Here is a 24,153-nt window from a genome sequence, read left to right as displayed (position 1 = left end):
CCACGATGACCTGGAGCTCGACCCCGTCAGTAAGTATCTACAGTCGGCATCGCTGCGCCACTTTGAGAAGGCGGCACGACATGAGAACCCTCTTGTCGTGGCCGCCGGAAACTACATACCCGATCCTGTAGACCGTTTGGTAAACCGTCGACGTCGCCCAAAGCACGTCATCACGGATCCTCCTGATCCATTAACGGTGCTTTTAGGCAATACAAGCACCGGTCACCGTCCTCGCCGAACCCGTCGCTTGCGACGAAGGGCTCGACGAGCGAATTAACCCACAGACACAGCCCACTGAGTTTCTCGCCGGATCTTCTCAGTGGGTCGCGCTTCCGATCCGGTGGTAGATTCTGCGAAGCACTGCTCTTGCTAGGGCGGTGTTAGCAATTCTCCGGTTTGAGCCCCGCGAGCTCACCTACACAAGCTAGGGTACGCTGAAATAGCCTCTCAAGGCTATCAGCATAGGTAGGAAAAAAAAAAAAAAAAAAAAAAGTGCGTCAAATATTGCGTATTGTGTGTAATGTTTTCTTTATTGATTTAATGTATTTTTAATGCATAATAATAAAAAATATTACCATTCGGCACTCCTTCTCTTTATTCTCTATAAGTGTGGGAAATTTCAAAAGGAAATTTCAAAAGGAAAGTGGCCTAAGCTTATCATACTATTATTTAACGGTAGGCAGCGGCTTGGCTCTGCCCCTGGCATTGCTGAAGTCCATGGGCGACGGTAACCACTCACCATCAGGTGGGCCGTATGCTCGTCTGCCTACAAGTGCAATAAACAAAAAAATTATAATAATAAGGTTTGAATTCACTTTTAAACTGCTTCGTAAGCTATAATAATACGCGCAAAAATAATGTTTACAATCTGTTATCTATGGGTGAAACTGGTGATAGGCCGGTTTTCAATCAACATTGATTATGTTTTAAATAAATTGCAATATATAAGTACGAATATGAAAAATTGTGGGTTAGGCCATTTTTGCGCTGACGGCCTCCTATGTTATTCGAATAGAATAGTATAAACGGTTGAGCGAATCGACAATGTTGTTGATTTAAAAAAATCTATATCTATACTATTTATATCTATAATCTATAATTTTTTTGTCCGTATTGTTATCGAAAGTGTTTGATAATTCGAAATTTACAAAGTAGAATGCTTAGGGTAGGTGGTGTTTTTTTTTAATTATTTTTTTATTGCCTTTGTAGGCAGACGAGCATACGGCCCACCTGATGGTGAGTGGTTACCGTCGCCCATGGATTTCAGCAATGCCAGGGGCAGAGCCAAGCCGCTGCCTAGAAATTATTTATTACTGCTCTAGTTTCAAGGCCGCCTCATGCTAAGCGATTGCTGGTGCCATTAGACATCTCATGTGCCAGGGTGGTGTTATGTATTCATGCGAGCCCACAATACCATCACCAACAGAAATTTTACCAACTAACTTAGTCTAGTCTCATCTGTTCGTATCTCAGAAGTCTGGCCATGGAAAATTATACGATATATAAAGATGCCGCTTTCTGGGAATTTACACCATGAATCTCGTGGAGCGAACGGTTGATTATTTGCTCAGAGCGTGGGTCGAGTCCAGAGAGCAGAACCAATCGAATAAATAAACTGATTCTCGGTATCGACAGTGATGACGGAGCGCGTTAGTCATCATCACACACAGCTTCCTAACTGCCGGCACGCGCGTGTGCTGTATATCCGTATCTACGCGTACTCTTTGTTCGACACAACACCAGCCTCTTGCTGTCCAACGAATCCAATTTAAATTCAGTTGTCTTTTTTTTACTGCTTACATGGATGGACGAGCTCACAGCCCACCTGTTGTTAAGTGGTTAGTGGAGCCCATAGACATCTACAACGTAAATGCGCCACCCACCTTGAGTGGGTTTACCACCTTTAAGTTCTAAGACCTCAGTATAGTTACAACGGCTGCCCCACCCTTCAAACCGAAACGTATTACTGCTACACGACAGAAATAGACAAAGGGTCTCTTCACATTAAAAGTGTACAATTTCCAAAAATATTCGAAATTGAGTGAATATGCCGAATCATTTGGTATGTATCACCAGTATTTTTCTCATAAATAATGTCAAAAGAGCATAGTTTAATAGTGAAAATTAAAATATTCTATGCTCATTGAGCTTGTGCGTTCGCATAGAACGACGTTGATTAGTACAACGACGCTAATAAGGCACGTTTGCACGCTATGTCTAAAACTTAGTCATTGACATAAGTGGAAATGTACCGGCCGTCATATTCACCTACCTGCGCATAATGAAACACAACAATCGCTTTAGTTTCAAGTTCGTCACTTTGAAGTCGTTGTGGCCTAAAGGATAAGACGTCCGGTGCATTCGTGTTGAGCGATGCACCGGTGTTCGAATCTCAGGTGGGTACCAATTTTTCTAATGAAATACGTACTCAACAAATGTTCACGATTGATTTCCACGGTGAAGGAATGACGTCGTGCAATAAAAGTCAAACCCGCAAAATTATAATTTGCGTAATTATTGGTGTTAGGACCTCTTGTGAGTCCGCGCGGGTAGGTACCACCACTCTACCTATTTCAGCCGTGAAGCAGTAATGCGTTTCGGTTTGAAGGGCGGGGCAACCGTTGTAATTATACTGAGACCTTAGAACCTATATCTCAAGGTGGGTGGCGCATTTTACGTTGTAGATGTCTATGGGCTCCAGTAACCACTTAACACCAGGTTGACTGTGAGCTCGTCCACCCATCTAAGCAATAAAATAATAAAAAACTTTCGTCGTGTTATTTCCGCCAACATAATAATAATCTGTTCGATCTAGTTCACTCGACGTAGTCTTAATTCGTTTGAAGTGAAGGCGTTGCGTCACCTCTCGTCAGCACCCACCTGACTGACGCATTGCAATCGACTCGTAAAAAGTTGTTAGCTAATAAATCCATTCATTATTTTCATTGGCGAGTGTCGTTGAGCTCACCGGGGTGCAGTTACCTAAGCACGTAATTGACGTTGCAATAGGAACGGCGAGAGCGAAGCATTACGTTCAATGGAGTAGTGGGATCCATTCATGCAGCGGCCGCGCTAACGTCGAACGTTCCGCCATTCACTAATAAACAGTTTTTCTTTAGCTTAATCTATCTATCTATCTTTTATCTATATATATAAAAATGAATTGCGGTTCTGGACCGATTTGGCTAATTTTGGCCTTGAATTATTTGTGGAAGTCCAAAGAAGGTTTAAAAGGTAGATGAATATTATGAAAATGCTCGGAATGAAATAAAAATAACAATTTTCATTTTCCTTTGATGTGTCCCCCGTCGGACGGATTCCTTTTGTTTGTTTTAAGTTTATTTAATACAAAAGTTTAGGTCTTTTATTTATCGATTGAAGCACTACGATGTCTGCCGGGTCAGCTAGTATATAAATATTAGATGTGCCATTTCCTTGATGACGGTACGTTGATGACTTGTTACATTGTACATTACGTGTGTTCTGTTAGTTGATTTCTTCTGAATGTGAACTACGTATGAAATGCGTTCGTGAATGCATGAATCATTGAATGATTACTTATTTCATCAACGCGGCTGCCTCATCGCGATTTGAAATAGAATATACCCTCACATATAGACTTTTACGTAACATTGAAATTAGCGTGTCAAATTGGCTGTTTAACCAAATTCTTTGTGATGTTTTTTTGTGCCTTGGTAACAGCATACGGTCTACCAGAGTTTACCAGATGGTGAGTAGTTACAGCCGCTCATGACTGTCAGCAATGCCAGGGATATTGCCAATCTTCTGCCTACCCCACTTGCTATGCGCCCGAGGTGGGTGTTACTTTTGAGAGCTAGAGTCAAACGAAATATAAAATTCAATAAAAAAAGAAATAATCTCGAAACACTAGTTCGATAGTTTAATTCGTAATTGTTTGTAAATGATAATTCGGTTTATTTTTATGATGAAGTTTTGTTCAATGTGTAAAATTTAGCACACATTGGCTTAGTTTGCGAACAGACTATTCGAAATTCTATTTACACAATCATAATATAATTTATTACTGAAGTATGTTTGTATGTAGATTATTGTATTTGGGTATGTAATCAGCTTGTAATATGTAGATGTTGTTAGTAGATTTAGCCAGTCTAAATATTAGATTTTATTCATTGGTAACTGGACAACGCCCTGTCCTGTCACGCCCTGATGTGGATCATACCCCTTTCTCGTATAAAACTTTACCAACAGTCCAACTTTTGGGAAGATTGGAAGATGGAACCAAAATAGATTGTTTAAAAAAACGAATTCAGACCATAAAGGGGCCAGGGCCGTTGATGAATAATAAACTTATAATTATTTGCTGTTAGTCGTAACAAAGGATTTTCTAATATGATAAGCTGAAATAGCTTTGATTAAAAAGAAGTCTATTATTTGTCAAATTAAAGTGAAAAATTTTCGGTTACTTATTCCGAACTATAATTTGGTAATTTAGCTACATCATTCGAAAACGGTGATTAAACTCACATAGTATTGGAATTTCTAGTGGCATTACTTAAAATGTTACGTACCAACAGTGCTTATTTAGTGCTTGATTCCATTACAAAAGAGGTTAGACCTTACTATTTTATACAACAGTACCGTCGTCATTATGAAACACCCTTGACAGTTATATTTAAAAAACGAAATATGACGCTATTAAGATTAGGTTTATTTATATCCAGACCTTTTGTGACTCCCGTAACGCGTGGGCTGAACTAAATAATAATGTTTAAAGGTCAAAATTGTTACAGCGAAAATTTTCGGAGCGCGGCTCCTATAGGCGGTGACTGTTTCGCGCCCACGTGCCTGTCTTGGCGTAATATTCCCTTTCACGAAACGGTTTCCGTTCTCGGCTATAAATAGGAGCATTCAAATTTATGATATCAAAGCAATCTCGCCCACGTTCAACCGCCGTCGTCGCGTACCGCCATTGGCGCCCCGTTCTCTCTCTATCCCTGCGACTGTGTGGGCTCCCAACCAACAGATCTCTAAACTGAATTATATCAAATTCGAATAACAATATTACCCGGACAACTGGTTTGTTTATTGCTTCTCATCGGTCTACATAAACAAATAATCCAAAACATTTACAAGTTTTTTTTTAAAGTACCTACCTATTGCTTTTTATGTCATTCACAATTTACGTCAATTCCACCTATTCAGCTGAGCTCGTGCCCATTATTAAAATTGTAAATTTTTTAATTCGTTTTCCTGTTGCTCTGTGTTCATACATATTATTTTCACTAGATTGAACATGTGAAGTATGAATACGCGATGTGAGCAACAAATCTGCCAACCTCGATGTCGTTGCCGACGTCAATACTACCTGACGTCATAGGTTTACAAAGCAGACACAATCTAGTTAACTAGTCCGTTCGGTAGGTATGCTCAACTTATTACGAAAGCGCCTACTACTTCACTCGCCGTAACCTTGATCCTGATTTGGCGAAGGCGAAAAAAGATGTTCAATTCAAAAAATTCCTCAAGCTGCGTTCTGTTTGTCATTTGTTTCTTCTTAAAAATGATTTTACTTTAATGTTTAACATTTCTCCCGTAGACCTACAACACGGAGTTTAATTAAAAGTGAGCGATGATGCGACGGGAGGTCGAATGATGAAACATCATGGATCCTGGTCGCGCCGAACGCGTTAGGCTATCGTTGTGGTGACGTCACTCTTCTGACGTAAAGCCACTGTTTGAATTGCGAGTTGATTCACGAATTAATAAATACACAGACGGCCACGGCCGAAAACACCATATGTGTGTTTTTTGAAAAAAGCGTGATGACCAAACAAAGGATAGAACGCGCTATGTTTTCTCTCTCATTATTTTATTTATCGGAAATATATAATAAAAATATCGAGTTGTCTAATCAGTTTCTTTGAGAAACAGTTTTTAGCTGGATTACCAGACGGTCATTTAAAATGTAAGGCATATTCTAAAAAAAGGTTTAACTGTGTTCACGTGTATTTCAAACCAAATAAGTCAAATTATTACTTGAATAGCCACGAGATACGTTGCAAGATTAGACCCACGAATTTTTGCAGTACTGTGCTGTTTTGCATTCATTCAAAAACAACTACCAATATCAACGAGAATATATTGTAACCGGTTTTTTGTTTTTGTTAAGGCTAATGTAGTACTTTTTAGGTAAACAGCAAGCAATGCAGTGTAGGTTGGCGTAGAGTATGGACGCGACCTCGGCACGATTACTAAAATGTATATATCTGTATCTTACGTTCACATAATAAATGTTTACTAGTGGTCCCGCAGTAGTCGAAATTCGACTTTAATTAATATAAATTATAAGTTTGCACATTATTATGATTCTATTGTCAAATTCTATAATCACAGGAAAATAATATTAACGACAAACAATAGGTATTTAATCTATTCTCAATTTGACCACAGACTATAAGCAATAAGAAAAGTTTGACAATAAACAAACAGTATGCATGCGTGTGTCAAATACATGGTAGTGTGTGTAATGTTTTTATTTTATTTTATATTTGTTGTATTTTTTAGGCATAATTAAAAAAAAAGAGCTTTCTGAGCTTCTTCTCTATATTATCTATAAGTGTGAGAAATTTCCTACTGCTTCGTCCGCACAATTTTTCGTAAAAAGGGATTCAAAGTTTTTACTTCACGTATTAATATATAGATAATACTAGCAAAATCATGCAACGTGACTTCGGTCGTTGATTATGAGCGAGTGTTTCAATCTTTTTATAATACGAAAGAGCGATTTAAAGTCCTGACAGGATGAAGACTGGCGAGTGGGGCATTAAAAAAAGCGTCCCCTGCAGGCGGTCATTGGCAGCGGGTAGGTCGAGCCGCATTCCTATGCGCCAGCGCACCGCACGCACTTGCACGCCCACACGCACCGGCTCGCTACTGCGACATAGCTTAACCGACCGGTTAACGAGTGCCCTCTCGATTCGTCTAATACGCCGACCCTCAGCGTCTATACGATTCAGTCAGGGTAAACGCTTTCGTAGAACGAGGGCAGTACAATCGTTCATTAATAACACGGTCGACCGTGTCACGGCACCGACGGCTTCCGGCGTACGCCACGCATCTACCTTCATCTATCATATAGGAATCGTATTGGCGCGCCGGGTCGCCAGTACTCGACACGATCGCTTACACAATGCGCACAATACTTGTGATGGTACTGTGTACGAATTTCAATAAGACCTCGCCCCGCCCTCCCCCTCACTTTTGTAACCCGTTTATGAGCGCACGACAATGATGGCGAACGAATGTGTCGTTACACGTACACCTGCTTTTCAATTATCGAGTATAATAAGTTACGTAATAATGGAAGTCCGGCCTCCCACACGTTTTTGTAAAATAAAAGTAAATAGTGTCGTTGCCATTATCTGATCTGTCGACGGTGCGACGGCGGATTGCGTGGGCGAGCAGCTCCCTTGAATGGACGTGTTGGATGGTCGGCACCCACGCTCCACGACCCACGTACCGCCATATCGCTGAGCTGAGACCCTACCTACTATATAATATTTTCACCTGGTTTTTATCGTTACATAACGTTAAACAACTATATACTTATAAATGTTGCCTTTACTTATAAAATATACTATAATTTAGTTATGTAAATCGAGGAGACGTTGCTGACGATCTTAGAAGAAGAAAAAGGTTGAAATGAAAAAGCTTTGTTTTATTGGGGTAGCTTTCGACGCGCCTCTTGTTAAACGCTGACCGGAAATCATAGATATCGTAGGAAAGTGACTGCCTGCCTTGAGAAATGTAGTCGGAAGTCTCAATGGTATTGGGATAATGGTTTGCTCTAAGAGAGCTGTCAAACCGAAACGCAAGATGCGGCAGAAACAGGCATAACGTTAACAGTAAACAAAATCGAACATACAAACTTTTTTATTTATGGATTGCATATTACATAGTGTCATCGAACTCATAGCCAACCCATGAACCCTGGAGACATGAGATCAAAGAATCAATTGCATAGAGGCATAACGACTACGCCAATCCAAACCTGAACCCATGACTGTGTGGGAGGCTTAACGACAGAGGGAAGATCTTTCACCAGGTGATATTGCTCGGTAGACCAACGATTCTAATGTTGTTGTTCGGAACTTGTATATATGCTGGCTTATCTTGAAAATGTCGGAAGCGAGATTCAGGTATCTGTCAAATACCTTGTATTCTATGAAGGCTACCGCTAAAACTGCTTCGCCGCAGAAATTGCGCCCGTGAGGGTTTATAAATACTCCTTCCTCCCTACCACCACCAGTAATTACGAAAATCATATTTTTTCAAATGTGAATATGTGTTATAAGTAAATATATCATTAGAAAACTGACCAAAAGAATGATTAACAGCATATTCTCATCGCTTGGTACGAACGCATCGAGCATCTTATACTTTAAAATTAAATCCTTTGTATGTAGTCCTTCTGGGAATATCTCCGTGTGCTTAGATATGTATAAGCAACATTATTATTAATATTTGTAAAAATAAAAATTTTACTCATATGACCCAAAATGAACTGATTTTGATTACTCAAAATAAAAAGAATTTGTGTATCTATACAAATATCTATTTTTTAATAAAAATCAGTCTCTATGTAATAAATAATTAAACAGTTAAAATAAATAATTATAGATCATGATGACGACATCGATTCTGCAGATGAAAACAAAATATGAGTTTAGTTTTCAATTGAATGAAGATTTATAACATTTAAAGATCACCAGGGGAACGTGAGTGGAATCCATGATCAACGTTTGACGGTGACGCGATGAAACGGGAGGCGGGCTCGCTTAATTTGATTGCTTTCAAAATAGTAGACTGAATGACTACGAGACGGATTGAAAGAGCGAATTCAGAAAAGTGTCGCGTGGGAGTTGGGAGGAGACGCGTTGGCGTCGCTGAAGCGGGGCGCGGGTACGCGTGGGCGGCCATTGAGCCAGGGGGCAGGTGAATGGAGATTCCCTTCCCCCATTCACAGCCCACGATCGATGCCCGCCCCCGTCCGTATTTACCCTGCCGCACACCTACCGTTCGCCTTAACATTAATAGCAAAACAATGAAACAGCCTATTTATTACAAAGATGGAAATGGAACTTGAATAAATTCGTAGGTTCAAGTCACATTTCCATTTAATTTCCATAGATGTGACATTCCGAGTAGATCATACATTGACCTTGTGTTCTCAAATTAATCGAATACAACAAGCTCACAATAGAAAATAGACTATTCCAGAGAAGACCTTATTACTATTTATTAAAAACTAGCGACCCGCCCTCGCTTCGCTTCGGAAACTGTAATTTATTATTGATTTCTCCACTATTTAATGGATGTTATTATACATATAAACCTTCCTCTTCAATCACTATATCTATTAAAAAAAACCGCATCAAAATCCGTTGCGTAGTTTTAAAGATTTAAGCATACATAGGGATATAGGGACAGAGAAAGCGACTTTATTTTATACTTTGTGGTGATGTCACTAGATATGAATTATTTACTATGGAAAATTTAAAAAAATGTTTTTTTATATATTATGATGGTAAATTTCTCCACCTCTATACAAATTCCACGAAGTCGCAAAGCCGGGGGGGTAAATTCTAAGCTTACTAATAATTACTTATCTGGATTTGATCAATATTTAATGCGTAGGATTGTACGTAGGATTCATAGTGCGTAGGCGATATTATTATAGAGATTTTGTGCGTATTTTACTTTCAATCAAAAATAGTTACATTAAGCGGTATATAAAAAAAATATGTTAATACCAAGAATCGTGTTTTGGAATTAACATTTTTAATTCTCAATCGATCGAATATTAATGTAGACGTTTTACGTTGTCTCTCTTCGAATGTTGTTTTGTTATAACGAAAGAAACCTATATAGTATCATCAGTTACGCGCGTCGTGGACTTAAAACTACTTTTATGTATAAATCTTGCTCCGGTTCCGAATACTTTACAATAATCCTTGTATATAGAATATAGAGAAGGATTTTTTTATTGCTTTGATGGGTGGACGAGCTCACAGCCCCCCTGGTGTTAAATGGTTACTGGAGCTCATAGACATCCACAACGTAAATGCGCCACCCACCTCGAGATACAAGTTCTAAGGTCTCAAGTATAGTTACAACGGCTGCCCCACCTTTCAAACCGAAACGCATTACTGCTTCACGGCAGAAATAGGTAGGGTGGTGGTACTCACCCGCGCGGACTCACAAGAGGTCCTACCACCAGTAAAAAAGTGCAGAATGTTAATTTTTTTTTTTAAATTATGCATAAAAGTACATTAAATCGATAAAAAAAATCATTACACACACTACCATGAATTTGACACACAGACGCAGGCATACTATTTGTTTATTGTCAAACTTTTCTTATTGCTTATAGTCTGTGGTCAAATTGAGAATAGATTGAATTAATAATAAAGGCGAGATTAAATCGAAAGAAACTCATTTATAGTTCGGATTCACAGCGATGAGAATTGATTTATATTTACAATGTACGGCTATTATAAACCAACTTATATTTATTTAGGGAATTGAGACCGTTGATCGGTTATTGATTTGAATATTTGACACTTCAGGTCGCTGCGTATTTCGGGTTCGGGTTGCGAGGAGACCTTGTCCTCTGGCTCGTCGTCGGAGTGCGAGGAGGTGCACAGCCACGTCCAACAGGACTTCCCTATCGAGATCCTGCCGAATCTGTACCTCGGTAACTCCACCAACAGCGAGGATTGCGAAGCTCTCGCCAGGCATAATATTAAGGTGATTATTCTATTCTGTGTGCTTAGTGCGAGTTTCTTAACGTTCTCGATAACGTAAAAGTTAACCCAGTTTTGTATGCAGCAGAAACAGCGCCCCTAGCGGCAAACGTACGCAATCCCATTCCATACAAATATGAGCTAACTTTTACGCTATCGAGAACCTTAAAAAACTCGCACTAAACACACTGATGAAACATTTTATACCCGTTCCATTTAGCTCATAAGTAAGGTCGACACAAGTTCTTTTATGGCACTTTTGATTGGCAAATCAGAACACGGAAACAGTAGGAGAGTTGAGTTTGAAAATAGAGTCAGAGAGAATAAAATTATTGTCATGTAAGGTTCTCGTATTGGCCGAATTAGTGGAGCATTAGTTATCGCCTCTGTTTGCAGGGCCAATAGTTGTGGGTTCGATCTCCACTTCGACCAAACATTCGTTTTGTCTGGGTGCTTAATTACAATTTAAGGCATTTAAATTTGTAAATCAGTCTGTGGTTCCCATAGTACAGGGAATCCTAGTTTGGCGCCCGATGACCGTCTGGGACTTATGCACTGTTATTTATTTTATTTAAAGTCGTCGTGGTCTAAAGGATAAGACGTCCGGTGCATTGGTATCAAGTGCATGTACCAGTGTTCGAATCCCGCAGGCGGGTACCAATTTTTCTAATGATATACGTACTTAACAAATGCTCACGATTGACTTCCACGGTGAAGGAATAACATCGTGTAATAAAAACCAAACCCGCAATAATATAATTTGCGTAGGACGTCATGTACCACCCTGCCTATTTTCTGCCAAGTAGCAGCAATGCGTTTCGATTTAAAGGGTGGGGTGGGGGGTACCCTTGGTGTAAAAAACGAAGACCTTAGAATTATATTTGATAATATATTTTATTAACATGCAACTATGATTGGTTTTCCGGAAACAGTACGTGTTGAATGTGACACCGGATCTGCCGAACACGTTCGAAGCTGAGGGGTGCGGTATCAACTATCTGAAGATTCCCATCGCGGACCACTGGAGCCAAAACCTGGCGGTGCACTTCCCTCAGGCTATAAGATTCATCGGTTAGTAGTCATTGTATTTATTTTGGTTAGTCGTATTAAACAGATTAAAAAAAAACTTTTTAGAATTTAATAGGAAATAAAATTGTATAATAGAAAACGTGACCTCCTCTTGGGTAGGACCTCTTGTGAGTCCGCACGGGTAGGTATCACCGCCCTGCCTATTTCTGCCGTGAAGCTGTAATGCGTTTCGGTTTGAAGGGTGGGGCAGCTGTTGTAACCATACTGGGACCTTAGAACTTATATCTCAAGGTGGGTGGTGCATTTACGTTGTAGATGTCTCAACACGTCTCAGCGCGGTCTCAGCTCGTCCACCCATCTAAACAATAAAAAAAATGTGACGTATTTCAAGTGTGGTAAAGACCAAACCATTCTGGATAAATTAAATAATAAATTATAAAGATAATTCAGTTGGGAATTGATTGCTCTGCTATTTTATTTAAAACTAGCGACCCGCCCTCGCTTCGCTTCGGAAACATTAAAACACACATGAAACCAAAAAAAAAAAATAAAAAACAAAATTTTAAAAAGTAGCCTATGTTCATCAGGGACAATGTCGGCTTCTAATGGAAAAAGAATTTTTCAAATCGGTCCAGTAGTTTCGGAGCCTATTCGAAACAAACAAACAAACAAATCTTTCCTCTTTATAATATTAGTACAGATGTGTTTGCGTCGGGGGTCGCGTGTAGCAAGTACAGCAGGTAATCGAACACTATGTACTAAGCAATATAAATACATGGGATGTTAATGAAATTAAAACAATCAATATAATCATTACTTTTATAATTGAAGTATTGATGGTTAATTTAACTTATGTAATAAATAAAAGCTAATTTACTGCACAATTCTTAAATACCATTGAAAGTTCGATTTCATGACATATGGTGCCGTGTTGGGGATGTTGTCATATGTGACTAATCGTTGTATATGGTTAGCTAATTTTTTTGTATTTTGTCCCCAAATGACGTCACATGTAAAGAAGTTTAGATTTTTGCTTAGGTTTGTTTGGAATATAAGATTACTGATGGTGGAATTATTACTGGTGGTAGACATCATTTGAGTTCATACCGGTAGATATCACCACCTTGCCTATTTCTGCCGTGAAGCAGTAATGCGTTTCGACTTGAAGGGCGGGGCAGCCGTTATAACTAAACTGAGATCTTAGAACTTATATCTCAAGGTGGGTGGCGCATTTACGTTGTAAATGTCTATAGGTTCCAGTAACTAAACTAGGTACTTACTTAGTAAAGTAACTAAGTACTTAACACCAGGTGGACTATGAGCTCGTCCACCCATTTAAGCAATAAAAAAAAAAAAAGCTTTTTATTTTGCCCCGAAATGACATCACATGTAAAGAAGTTTACGTTTTTGCGTGTTTGATTAAGTTTGTTCGGAATATAAGAGCTGTGTAGTTCTTTATTTATAAATTGATTTATGAATGTTTCAGAGGAAGCGATGTCTGCGCGGTGCGGCGTGCTGGTGCACTGCGTGGCGGGCGTGTCCCGCTCCGTGACCGTGACGCTGGCGTACCTGATGCAGCGGCACCGGCTGTCCCTGCGCGACGCCTTCGAGCTGGTCCGCAGCCGCAAGACGGACATCGCGCCCAACTTCCACTTCATGCGGCAGCTGCACTCGTTCGAGCGCGACCTCGGCCTGCACGAGCACAGCGCCAGCTTGAGTAAGGTCTGCGCTCCGACGGGATCCCGCGCCGCGCTCCCCGTGTGACGGCGCGGGGCCGCGGCTAAGGCGACTGTGTGCCCGCAGGTGCTGCACGAGACGGCGGGCGGCGGGCGCGCGCGCGGGGAGGGGGGCGCCGTGCCCTACGGCGTGTCGCCCGACTCCGGCATCGAGTTCGACCGCTGGAGCGCGCCCCGGGACACCCCGCAATGACAGTTCTTCTGTCCGCAGCCTCCGCCCTCGCCCTCTCCGCCTGTCCGCCGCTGCCGCCCTCGCAGCCCCGGACAATCCGATCCGCCCTCGTAGAGTGATCCGATGCAGTCCGGGGACCGCGCCGGGGGTCCGGTCTCGTGTTGTTAGTCGCAAGATAACAGTTACTGTAGGGTGTCGTGACGTGTACTTTGTACGTATTTGTTAAGTCAATTTTGTAAGTTTCTTTGAATAGTATCGTTGTTTTAATTAATATTTAGGATATTAAATAACAAGTTGAATGCATTCCTGAATGAATCTTCCAATGTACTGTACACTTCTGTTTGCGACGGTTCGCCGCCAGAGGTCAGGCACCGCAGACGTGTCGCGCGGTCCGCGCCGGCCTTGCTCTGTGCCACGTTCACATTTAAACCAAATATTACGTACGGTGGACAATGTGGTATGCGTTTAGGACTTCTAATTCTTCTTCCATTGTTGTTTACGTGTGAGATTGTATTTTATATGAGAGCGAATGCGCGAACGTGCGTGTGATATATTGATAATACAACGTAGCTAGTTTCGATTCATCACATAAATATATTTACATTTGTATTGAAGATATTACTTATTCTATTAGAGTATGTTAAATTTACATTCGACAAGAGAGACTCAAAGAAGAACCTATTTAATGTCTATAGGTCGACCGAGTATTTATTTTTTCTATGAAAACACTGGAATCTCCTTCCCGCGCTCGAATATGAGAACGATCAATCCAGACCGTATGTGGACAGTTCATCTTTTAATGTTATTTACATATTTATTGATAGTTTAATCTTCATATTTGTATCACGATGCGACAATCTTGATACTATTTTTATACGGATCACTTTGTACCTATAGACAAGTAGTTCGGACACTTGGCGTGACGTGAACACAGCATCACGAAGTTTCGCCTCAACAGGTTTACTATTGGCGTTCAATATATTATTATTTTATAGTAAAAATGTTTAATTATAAATCGGGTTTCAAATTCAGTGGCGTTAACGTTCGTATGTTGTTTTAGAATTGTTATCTATAAATCATAAAATGAATATGAAGAAATTTACATATTTTTCTAAATCAAATTAATGACAAATATTCACAAAATCTTTTAGTAGGTAAGTAAGTGGCAAGCTTTAACAATAAGTATATTAATTATTATTACAAGAGAGTAGTGAATTGTTGCGAAATGTACATTTGTTGTAGAATAAGAATTACTCTAGAGACTCAGCTTACTTAACGATGAAGGCCAATTTATTTTTAAGGTTTCATCCAAATATTAATTCAATGTTTGCGTTAGAGTAATTAAGTGTTTTTCATAATTTTCATTTTTTTCTTTAGCCAAAAATAAGAACCTTCAATGTTAAATTCGATATTGAAAAGATTCCAAGCTTACTAGCATAGCATACTAGGGATCGGTGAAAAAAAATCTTGTGTACAAATTATGTATGTGAAGAACTATTATAGACTATGTGTTATATAGTTATTCTAAATCAGTGTTTGCACTGACGTTCTTATATTTCTATATTGAATGTTATATTATTGTAATGCACAAAATAATTAATGGCCGTAAACTTCGACATAAAATCCGTAACAAAAACAGTTAATTAAATATTTAATGAAATGTAGAAGTTGTTAATTTGATGTAAATGTAACTGGAAATGTTTTACATGTATTTGTGATTCTTTGTAAAGTACCTACTACAGACATGTGGCTGCGGCACACACATTAACCTCAAGACAAAAAATATAAACACTGTTAACTGAATTTATTCGTTTTATTTTTTATGATTTTATTAATTTAGTGACACATAGGTACGCGATTATGTGACACGCTTATATAATTAAATTACTAAGATGGTCGAGCTTAACTAAACTGTTACTGCTTAAATACAACACCCCCAGATTATTCATGAAAGAGCCATTTGAACCAAAAAGTTTATCATACATTAGATGATAACGATTTTTCCTTTATTTTTCTATTAATTAAAAATTTAATTCATGAACGCGAACAACACTTCACGGTCAGCGTAGTTTATTTCATAACCCAAGGAACTATTCGAACGCGCTGACTGGTAGGTGAACACACGGGGTTCCATCTGAGGCAAGTGATGATTCATTGGATGCCATTCGAGAATAGGTTCGGTGTCATATGAAAGTAGCGTTTTTAATGCTCGCTTGAAGTATAGAAGTATCGATACTTCTATACTTTTATACGCTAGAACCACGCTTTCGAGATCGAAAGGAATCGGATTCTGGTGACAAGAAACAGCTCTATGGAAATTGTAGAAGCCAACAAGAATTTGCTATAATTATATTTTGTAAAACTCGATTTAAATACAGGATGTCCAAATAAATAATATGACAAACCGAGAACAAACGTTCTGCTAGAATAATCGAATCGACGAAAAAAAACTACTTGAACATAACGAACAAACTATTCTGCCCACCCTTGAATGATGTTTTGTTTATCTTAATAGTTAGTAATTCGTAGAAAAAATAAAGGCTGACCCCTTAAAAAAATGGGAAGAAACGATGCGAGGAGGAGGAGGCGGAGAAAATAAAATATATGAGTATATTTTTTTTTGCCTAGATGGATGGACGAATCCATGGCCCACACGGTATTAGGTGGTTACCAGAACCCATAGACATCAACAACGTAAATGTCACCGCCCAACTTGAGAATCTTGAGATAGTCATTCTAAGTCTTATATTTTACTACGACGGCTTCCTCACCCTTCAAATCGAAATGCATCAGTGCTTCATGGCAGAAATAGGTAGGGTGGTCGTATCGACACGTGCGGGCTTACATGACGCCCTAGCACCAGTTAGTACCAGCAGGAAGTAAACGTAATAATACTGGTCGAGTGAATTGCGTGCACATATTTTATAGGTTTATTTCTGCCAAATAGGCAATATCATTACCTATTTATTCTCTTTAGAACGTCGTGAACAATCTATATCGTCTAAGTCGAAGTTACTTAAGTGATAACTAGAATCACTTTTATTTTCGCATTGTTAGAATTTTCACAAACATTTATATCCATAAACCGGAGAACTAGAGTAAAAATTATTGTACAAAATTTAAATAATGTAAAATTTATTTTCAACTTTATAGTTGGATTTTCTATAAAAGCGTATTTTTTTAGTTTTTTTAAACTATTATTTATTTTTCAATTTTTAGTTGAATTTAATTTTTTTTTTAATATTTAATTGTCATCAGTCCATAATAAGTATGCCAAATTTCGAGTTAATCCGACGTTTTGAAGGGGGTCAAAATCATGTTCAAAGATATCGTTACATACTAACATACATACGTCTGAAGCTAATAAAAGCGTATTAAAAATTGAAACAATGTGATCGGCTTAATCGAGCGGGTTCTCTGAATTCAAAATACTGAAATACACGCACATAAACACTCCGTCAGTGTCGCTTCTCTGTTTCAACTGTGTCAACATATCAAACAGCCTCTGTTGTCTTTGCAAAGGTAACATTTAGTAACATTACACAACAACATAATATATTGATATGTATATCTTTTTTTAAAGAAAATAGCTATGTAATTAATACATCAAGTGGAACACAGAACAAATAGGCATATAAATAAAAAATCGAAAATGTTTACCGATACTTTATTATAAGGAAGATAAAATACAATAGTAAATTATTTAACAGTAATTGGTGTCAATAACCACTATTCCCATTATTTCTTAATACGAACAGGAGCCGCTCAGTGTAGTTATGTACAAATTAGCTGTTCAATAAAACACACCGTACTACAAATAAATCTCAATCTTTGCTAATTGACTATCGTTGGGTGAATACTGAGAACATATTAATAATTAATTCCCAGAAACTAGACTAACTATATCGAATAGGCCTCGTTACCATCGTCTATAAACTCTCGATATATTTAAATAAAAAAATTTACATATACAAAACACATGTAAAAATACCTTAATAAAAAATGATTGAACTAATTTTTATTTACATCTAATCGGTGCTGCGGACTAATGAAATGTTTATTGCATGCAATTTATAAAATTAACGCTATAAGTATACAGAGATTATCTGTAATTTTAGCTGAAAAGATAACATTGTGATACTTTTGTGTTCAATAAATCGAGTTTGATATTTTTTTTAAATAGATAATTACATTAGGATAAAGTGATGTGCATTTTAATAAAATTTAACTTGGAATATGATACTCGGCTGGCTAAACCTGACTTATTTTTTTATTATTATAATTTAACATCGAAAATTACAGTACATTTTTTAGTATTACTCGTCAAAGTAAATAAAACTTGTATAATTTGAAATAAATTGTCCCATAGACGTAATAAAAAAAATGTAAGTACGCTGTCTGCTAAGGCAGACAAAATAAAGTGATTCATTGATTCAAACACATGATTCATCGAGATACTAATACTACGAAATAGTGTTGTGACATTATAATTTGTGTAATCACTACAAGCGAATTACTTAAATAATTAATAACCGTAGAGTATACATACAAGTTTGGCACAAAAAGTGCTAATTATAATTAAGTAATTTATGTAATTTATATTCAACATTATATCTTTCACAGTATCGTATTGCTTTTTGTTACAAAGATATTATTGTATCGTAAATATAGAAATTAATACAATTATTAGTGTCTTACACAAAGAAGTACTCGGTCATGATAGAAGGGAATGTTAGAAAAATAGATTAGGCATTCTTTGGAATGTAACGAAGTTTCTGAAAAGAGCCATGGGAAGTCACAGTATGGTATCGAAATTAATGATTATTATTCAGGTCAAGGCGACGGCACCTTCTGATTATATTTTATCCATATTGGTCCTCCAAGGTAATCTTAATATAACAAATACAATGAAACACGTTATCTATTTACGATGGCACTTAAAATTTCGCACGAAATAATTAGATTCCATTCGGATGTGCCACGAAATTACTTCAATAATAACAATAATAAAATTTTTATATCATATAATATTCAAATTTATTAAAAAAATTCAATACTTTTTAAATGTCTCGTAACATTGCACTAGCTGCTAAGGCGACGCGGTGTACATCCAATCAAATTGTCTTCATAATATAAAATATATTGGGTCTATTCTAATTTACTTGTAAATTGGTGCTGAGGTTCAATCAAGGCATACTTGGGTACATATTTATTCTATAAGTTAAACTCATGTCTACTCATAAAATATGTTAAATTTTCTAAAAATAAATCCCTACAATGTACGGGACTTGTGAATCGTGCTCTATCAAAAATCGTAAGTGCTTCTTAATACTGGTACTGGATCATACGAGATGTATTGGCGTGTTGGTTGTTAGGTACATAGTTCATGATATTAAGTAGTATGTAGTATCTGGTCATCAACGTACAGCGTCTATGTCCCGTTGGGCGCGCGATATCTTGACCTGTGACAGAAATAAATTTTTCTTGTTACGATTATAAATTACAAACATTTTACTATTGCTCAAAAATTAGGAGTTGCTGTGAGAGAATTTAATTTTACCAGATTTTCACGGGTCGTAGGACCTCTTGCAAGTCCGCGCGGGTAGGTACCACCGCCCTACCTATTGCTGCCGTGAAGCAGTAACGCGTTTCGGTTTGAAGGGTGGGGCAGGCGTTGTAACTATACTTGAGACCTTAGAACTTATATCTCAAGGTGGGTGGCGCATTTACGTTGTAGATGTCTATGGGCTCCGGTAACCACTTAACACCAGGTGGGCTGTGAACTCGTACACCCATCTAAGCAATAAAAAATATATAAAAAAACGTAATAATACTGGTCGAGCGAATTGCGTGCACATATTTTATATGTTTATATCTGCCAAATAGACAATGTCATTACTGATTTATGATTTATGGCTGTGAACTCGTCCACTCAGATAAGGAATAAAAAAAAATATTTGTAGAGTTCAAAGTTTCAAGCACTTTTTTTTTATTTCTGTGATGTTTTAAAGTAGAATTGACGACGAATCTCGTAGTAGCGACGGACGCGCGCGTGTACCTTGTCCTTGGGCGTGGAGGCGTCTCCGGCTTCGAGCGCGAACATCTTCATCTTCTCCTTGAAGGAGAGCTGCTCCGGGATGGGCTGCGCCGTGCTGCGCGCCTGCTGCTCCGCCAGGCGGCGGGCGCGGGGGTCTCTGAGGGCGTAATATTAAATATATTGTAAAAGCATACCTATTTGGAGTGCTACTAGATATACAATCCTATACATTTTTTGTAGTATTTTTTTATTGCTTAGATGGGTGGAGGCCATAGAGATCTACAACGTAAATGCCGCCACCCACCTTGAGATACGAGTTCTAAGGTCTCGGTATAGTTACAACGGCTGAGTCGTAACTCGTTTGCCCGTCTGACGTAATAGTGTGAAAACTTCACACAAAAAATGTTGGAAAATTTATTTATATCAAAATAATGAAAGTAACGTAATAAATAAAGGTGGTGAGTATAGAGAAGGACTAGAGACCTGTACACCTCCTGCGCGCCGATGACGCCGGGCGTGTGGGCGGGCGGCGCGGCGCTCGGCGACACGCCCGCCGACGACGGGCTCGCTAGCATGGACTCCGCTTCTTCAATAAACCGCTACGTAAACATAAAATAATTCAATTAACAATGACAATGACGAAGCATGTTGCTGATAACTCTGTTTCTATGATCTGACGAAGCGTGTTATAATATGTACTTTTAGGTTATTAAAATAATATTTTGTGTAAATGTTTATAAATAAACTTATGATTCAATTAACATTACGGTCAGTGACATTAAGAATTGTCTGGTAATGTACAAATTCTAATCACAGTGAAACTATTAATGTACTTGCTTATCTAGACATTTAATTCATTTAAACTTAACCTATTAATTTAAAATTAAAGACTAGAGCGAGAGACACCAAAATGTATTATTCTCATTTTTACCAAATATCAATTGTTAATAACAATAACACCTTGAAACTCTTCATTATTCGCGGATGGATCTGGACTGCTCAATAATGCAACACTGGACACGTGTGCATGTTGATGAGTCCAAACCAGCCTTTAGTTTAAGGTAGTTTTAACATTCAATTTTATTTTTTATTTTATTATTATTATTATAATTTTATTTCATAATTGTAGTTATTTTTAATGAATGTAATATGGATGCATAATTTGAGTTAAGTGAAATAAATAAATAAAAATAGTACATATTTTACTATAAATAAATGTTTGAGGATGATTACGAGTACATACGTCCGGGTCTTCCCTGTGTTCGTGCTCGTGCAGCGGGGGCGGGGAGGAGGCGGGCGGGGAGGGCGGCGAGGGGGGGCTGCACCCGCGCTCCTCGAACGACACTCGCTTGTCGCGCGCCACGCTCGACGGAGACCTGCGGACGCACCGAACGACGCCTTGTCATTTGTTTAGCAAAACACCAGATTCATCTACACACGCATTTAATACTTTTTGAGTATTAATAATTTTACTACACCTATAAACACTGTACAGATGGATCAAAGTAGGGATTTTAGTTACAACGACGTGAAATCGTAAATATACTCTGAACGCTATGACATGTCCTTCTTGAAACGAGGCTTGTGGACAGTATTAAGCGGTAGGTAGCGGCTTGGCTCTGCCCCTGGCATTGCTGAAGTCCATGGGCGACGGTAACCACTCACCATCAGGTGGGCCGTATGCTCGTCTGCCTACAAGGGCAATAAAAAAAATAAAAAAAACAATGTAATGTACCACCACATCGATGTAATCACAGTTAACTTATAGTTGTACTCAACCAAAGACTCTTATATTATATGGATATTATAGTCTACAATGTTTTGTATTAGACACTGGATCATCCTGTGTTAAATTTTCAATAATCAATTTGAATGTACTTTTATCTTCAATTCCTATCATTACAACCAATACAGACTTTATACTAAGCTTTGAGGTCTGACGGTCCCAAAGGTACTCATTTTACTTTCAAAACATATTTGAATAGTACAGATACACACAGCGGTGCGGGTACGGAGACGGGTGCGGGCGCGGGCACCGGCGTCACGTCGACGTGTCGTGTCCGCTCCGCCATCACTGCGAACGAGGAGCCGCGGGGGGGAGCCGGCGGCGGGGGAGGGGCGGGAGACGCGCTCATCGACAGCGACATCACGCCTGCACTCACCGAACCCACTGACGTCACTTCCTCGCTTATTGTCACCTGTAAAACAAATTTAGAATTTAAACCGAGTCCAGTGAGGACTGCTTAAGCCTCATGTTTCAATAGGCGGTGTCGTTACATATTCTGATGTCTACGGTTACAGGTATATTTCGTAGCAGGTAAAAACACCTATTTAATTAAAGCATTTTTGACTGTTCATTCAATGTAAGACATGAAAAGAATGAATGTAAATGCATTTTACTGTATAGAATAGGTTATAATTCTTATATTCTCTTCAAATTAGCATTAATTTAAATAAAGTTTATTAAAGATATTCTTTTGTTCTCGCTTTTTATCTCATATACACGAATGTACTAGTATTAACATTGCGTGGATTTTTTATTGGGTTTTAAAAACTTACTTCTACCACCAAATATGAATAAAAAGTGTGTCTTAGGTTTTTTTTATGATAGGCTTACCGTTTCCAATTTTGGGGTATTTTTGCAAATAAAAATATCAACATGAATTGTCCGGTGTTACAATAAAATCAAACCTTCATATTAAATCTGATTCTACGAATAAATTAATATTTTATTGGCTTACAGTCTCGGTGGTGGTAGTTTGGTATCCATTAGTGAGTTCAGTTCGAGTGTTGGTCTTGAGAATGGACTTTGGCGGATGCGGAGATGGTTGTAGGGGAGCCTCTATGCAAGATTCCGGAGATGAACGGTCTTCATCACCACCACCTTCAGTAGTTCCACCTTCCTCCTGGAACATGTGGATCGTTAAGATTTCTAATCTAGAGAATGGTGATTGGATGATTTAATACGTAAAAAGCTTCAGCTAAATGGCAATAGATAGCGCCGTGCAACCTTCTTACGTGTCGCTGGCTCGTATGGAGAACTATTCACACTAAGGCCTTTTTCTATGGGAAATGGGTTGCTTAACTCTTAGGATAGTACAGTAACTACGTCGTAATAACCCTATATTTTACTGAAGATTGGGACGTACTGTCATATTGTTATATGTGTAGTAACTGTTTTTGTTTATCATAATGTGAAATGAAACGGTAGCTAGAAAAAAAAAAACCAAGAAATTGATGGCAGGCTATTGTTTACTAAGCGTGTCGTGTACAGAACCACCTACGTAATTTATATTTTTTTTTTCCCAATCATAGAACCTAAGGTAAACAACCAATTTCATATGCATGTTGGCATGTATGAATAAATTTACAACAATTTCATACCAATTTAACGATCTGATACTTTTGGAGTGGAATCTTTTTTACATATGCTGTAATTTAAAATCCAAGTAAAGGAAACATACATAATTAGGTACATTTATCTGTGGGAGAATGATAATTTTAAGACTTCACTTTTACCACGTGTCAACAGCTCACGCTTGCTTTGTTGCTCTGCCTTCTACAATAAGCCGTTAAACAGACAAGCCGTTGCCCTTACTTATTTATCTATACTCCCCCTTATTAATCTATACTCTATACTAATATTATAAAGAGGAAAAATTTGTTTGTTTGTTTGTATTGAATAGGCTCCGAAACTACTGAACCGATTTGAAAAATTCTTTCACTGTTTTGAAGCTACACTATTCCGGAGTGACAAAGGCTTTAATTTTATTTAAAAAAAATTAGGTATCCTTACTAAAACTGCAATAATGTAACCCAAGGTGTAAAAAAATTACCTAAAATATTGTTTACATCGCGTGCCCTGCGAAAAGTATTGATGATAGAATAAAATAATGTACTACGACTTTGTAGAACACATATAGTTATGCTGTAATAAGTGTCCTTTTATTTAAAAAAATAAAAGAACATCAAATATCGTTGAAATTTTAAAGACCCGAGCTAAGTCGGAGCACGCCACTTGTAAAGTATATAGGCAGGAAAGCGTGTTGTTGTTTAGCGGAGAGGTCCCGCGCACCTGGTCGTGTTGCGTGGCTCGGAGCTCGAAGTCCCGCTCGAGCTGCAGCGCGCGCAGCTGCTGGCTCTGCGCCGCCGACCGCGCCGCGCCCAGCGCCACCAGGTGCGCTATCGTCGCGTCCCTGTTGTGTTATATACACTTGTACTCCAAATTCTTGTTACACTACATTATTTAATAGCAAACAACGACGGCTTCGCACGAATTAAACAGGATTGTTTCATAACTATAATATCTAGATTCCATCTAAGCACCATTTTTTTTACTCAATACCACTTAAATGATATCGAAATAAGTTTGATGAAAAATTCATATTGGAT

General features: G+C 38.3%; 3 protein-coding genes across 9 annotated transcripts in view; 2 read left to right on the top strand and 1 right to left on the bottom strand.

Annotated features, from left to right (window-relative positions):
- LOC114240414 (Mitogen-activated protein kinase phosphatase 3) overlaps positions 1–15,527 on the top strand; it is a 35,010-nt gene extending 19,483 nt beyond the window's left edge. Inside the window, exons 3-6 of one of the 2 annotated variants that reach the window (XM_089736624.1) lie at positions 10,611–10,791; positions 11,720–11,858; positions 13,303–13,533; positions 13,620–15,527. In XM_089736624.1, the coding sequence (XP_089592750.1) occupies positions 10,611–10,791; positions 11,720–11,858; positions 13,303–13,533; positions 13,620–13,843 (775 nt within the window). In that variant the 3' untranslated portion in view covers positions 13,844–15,527. Of the gene's footprint in view, positions 1–10,610; positions 10,792–11,719; positions 11,859–13,302; positions 13,539–13,619 lie in introns of both variants that reach the window. The other variant, XM_089736625.1, reaches the window with a different exon arrangement.
- Positions 1–24,153, top strand: part of aux (cyclin-G-associated kinase) — a 348,262-nt gene that overhangs the window by 180,860 nt on the left and 143,249 nt on the right. The window lies entirely within an intron of this gene.
- The window catches only part of cno (adherens junction formation factor afadin), a 75,369-nt gene continuing 68,591 nt past the window's right edge, over positions 17,376–24,153 (bottom strand). For all 6 annotated transcript variants that reach the window (XM_089736607.1, XM_089736608.1, XM_089736609.1 and 3 more), the window contains 7 exons: positions 23,837–23,957; positions 22,503–22,667; positions 21,760–21,959; positions 21,005–21,137; positions 20,245–20,360; positions 19,783–19,918; positions 17,376–19,186 (listed from right to left, as the gene is read on the bottom strand). In XM_089736607.1, the coding sequence (XP_089592733.1) occupies positions 19,142–19,186; positions 19,783–19,918; positions 20,245–20,360; positions 21,005–21,137; positions 21,760–21,959; positions 22,503–22,667; positions 23,837–23,957 (916 nt within the window). In that variant the 3' untranslated portion in view covers positions 17,376–19,141. The remainder of the gene's footprint in view (positions 19,187–19,782; positions 19,919–20,244; positions 20,361–21,004; positions 21,138–21,759; positions 21,960–22,502; positions 22,668–23,836; positions 23,958–24,153) is intronic.

Source organism: Bombyx mandarina, chromosome 22 (genome assembly GCF_030267445.1).
Source record: "Bombyx mandarina strain Sakado chromosome 22, ASM3026744v2".
Taxonomy (NCBI): Eukaryota; Metazoa; Arthropoda; class Insecta; order Lepidoptera; family Bombycidae; genus Bombyx; species Bombyx mandarina.
The sequence above is the reverse complement of the archived record's forward strand: the minus strand, read 5'-3'. Positions and strand labels throughout refer to the sequence as shown.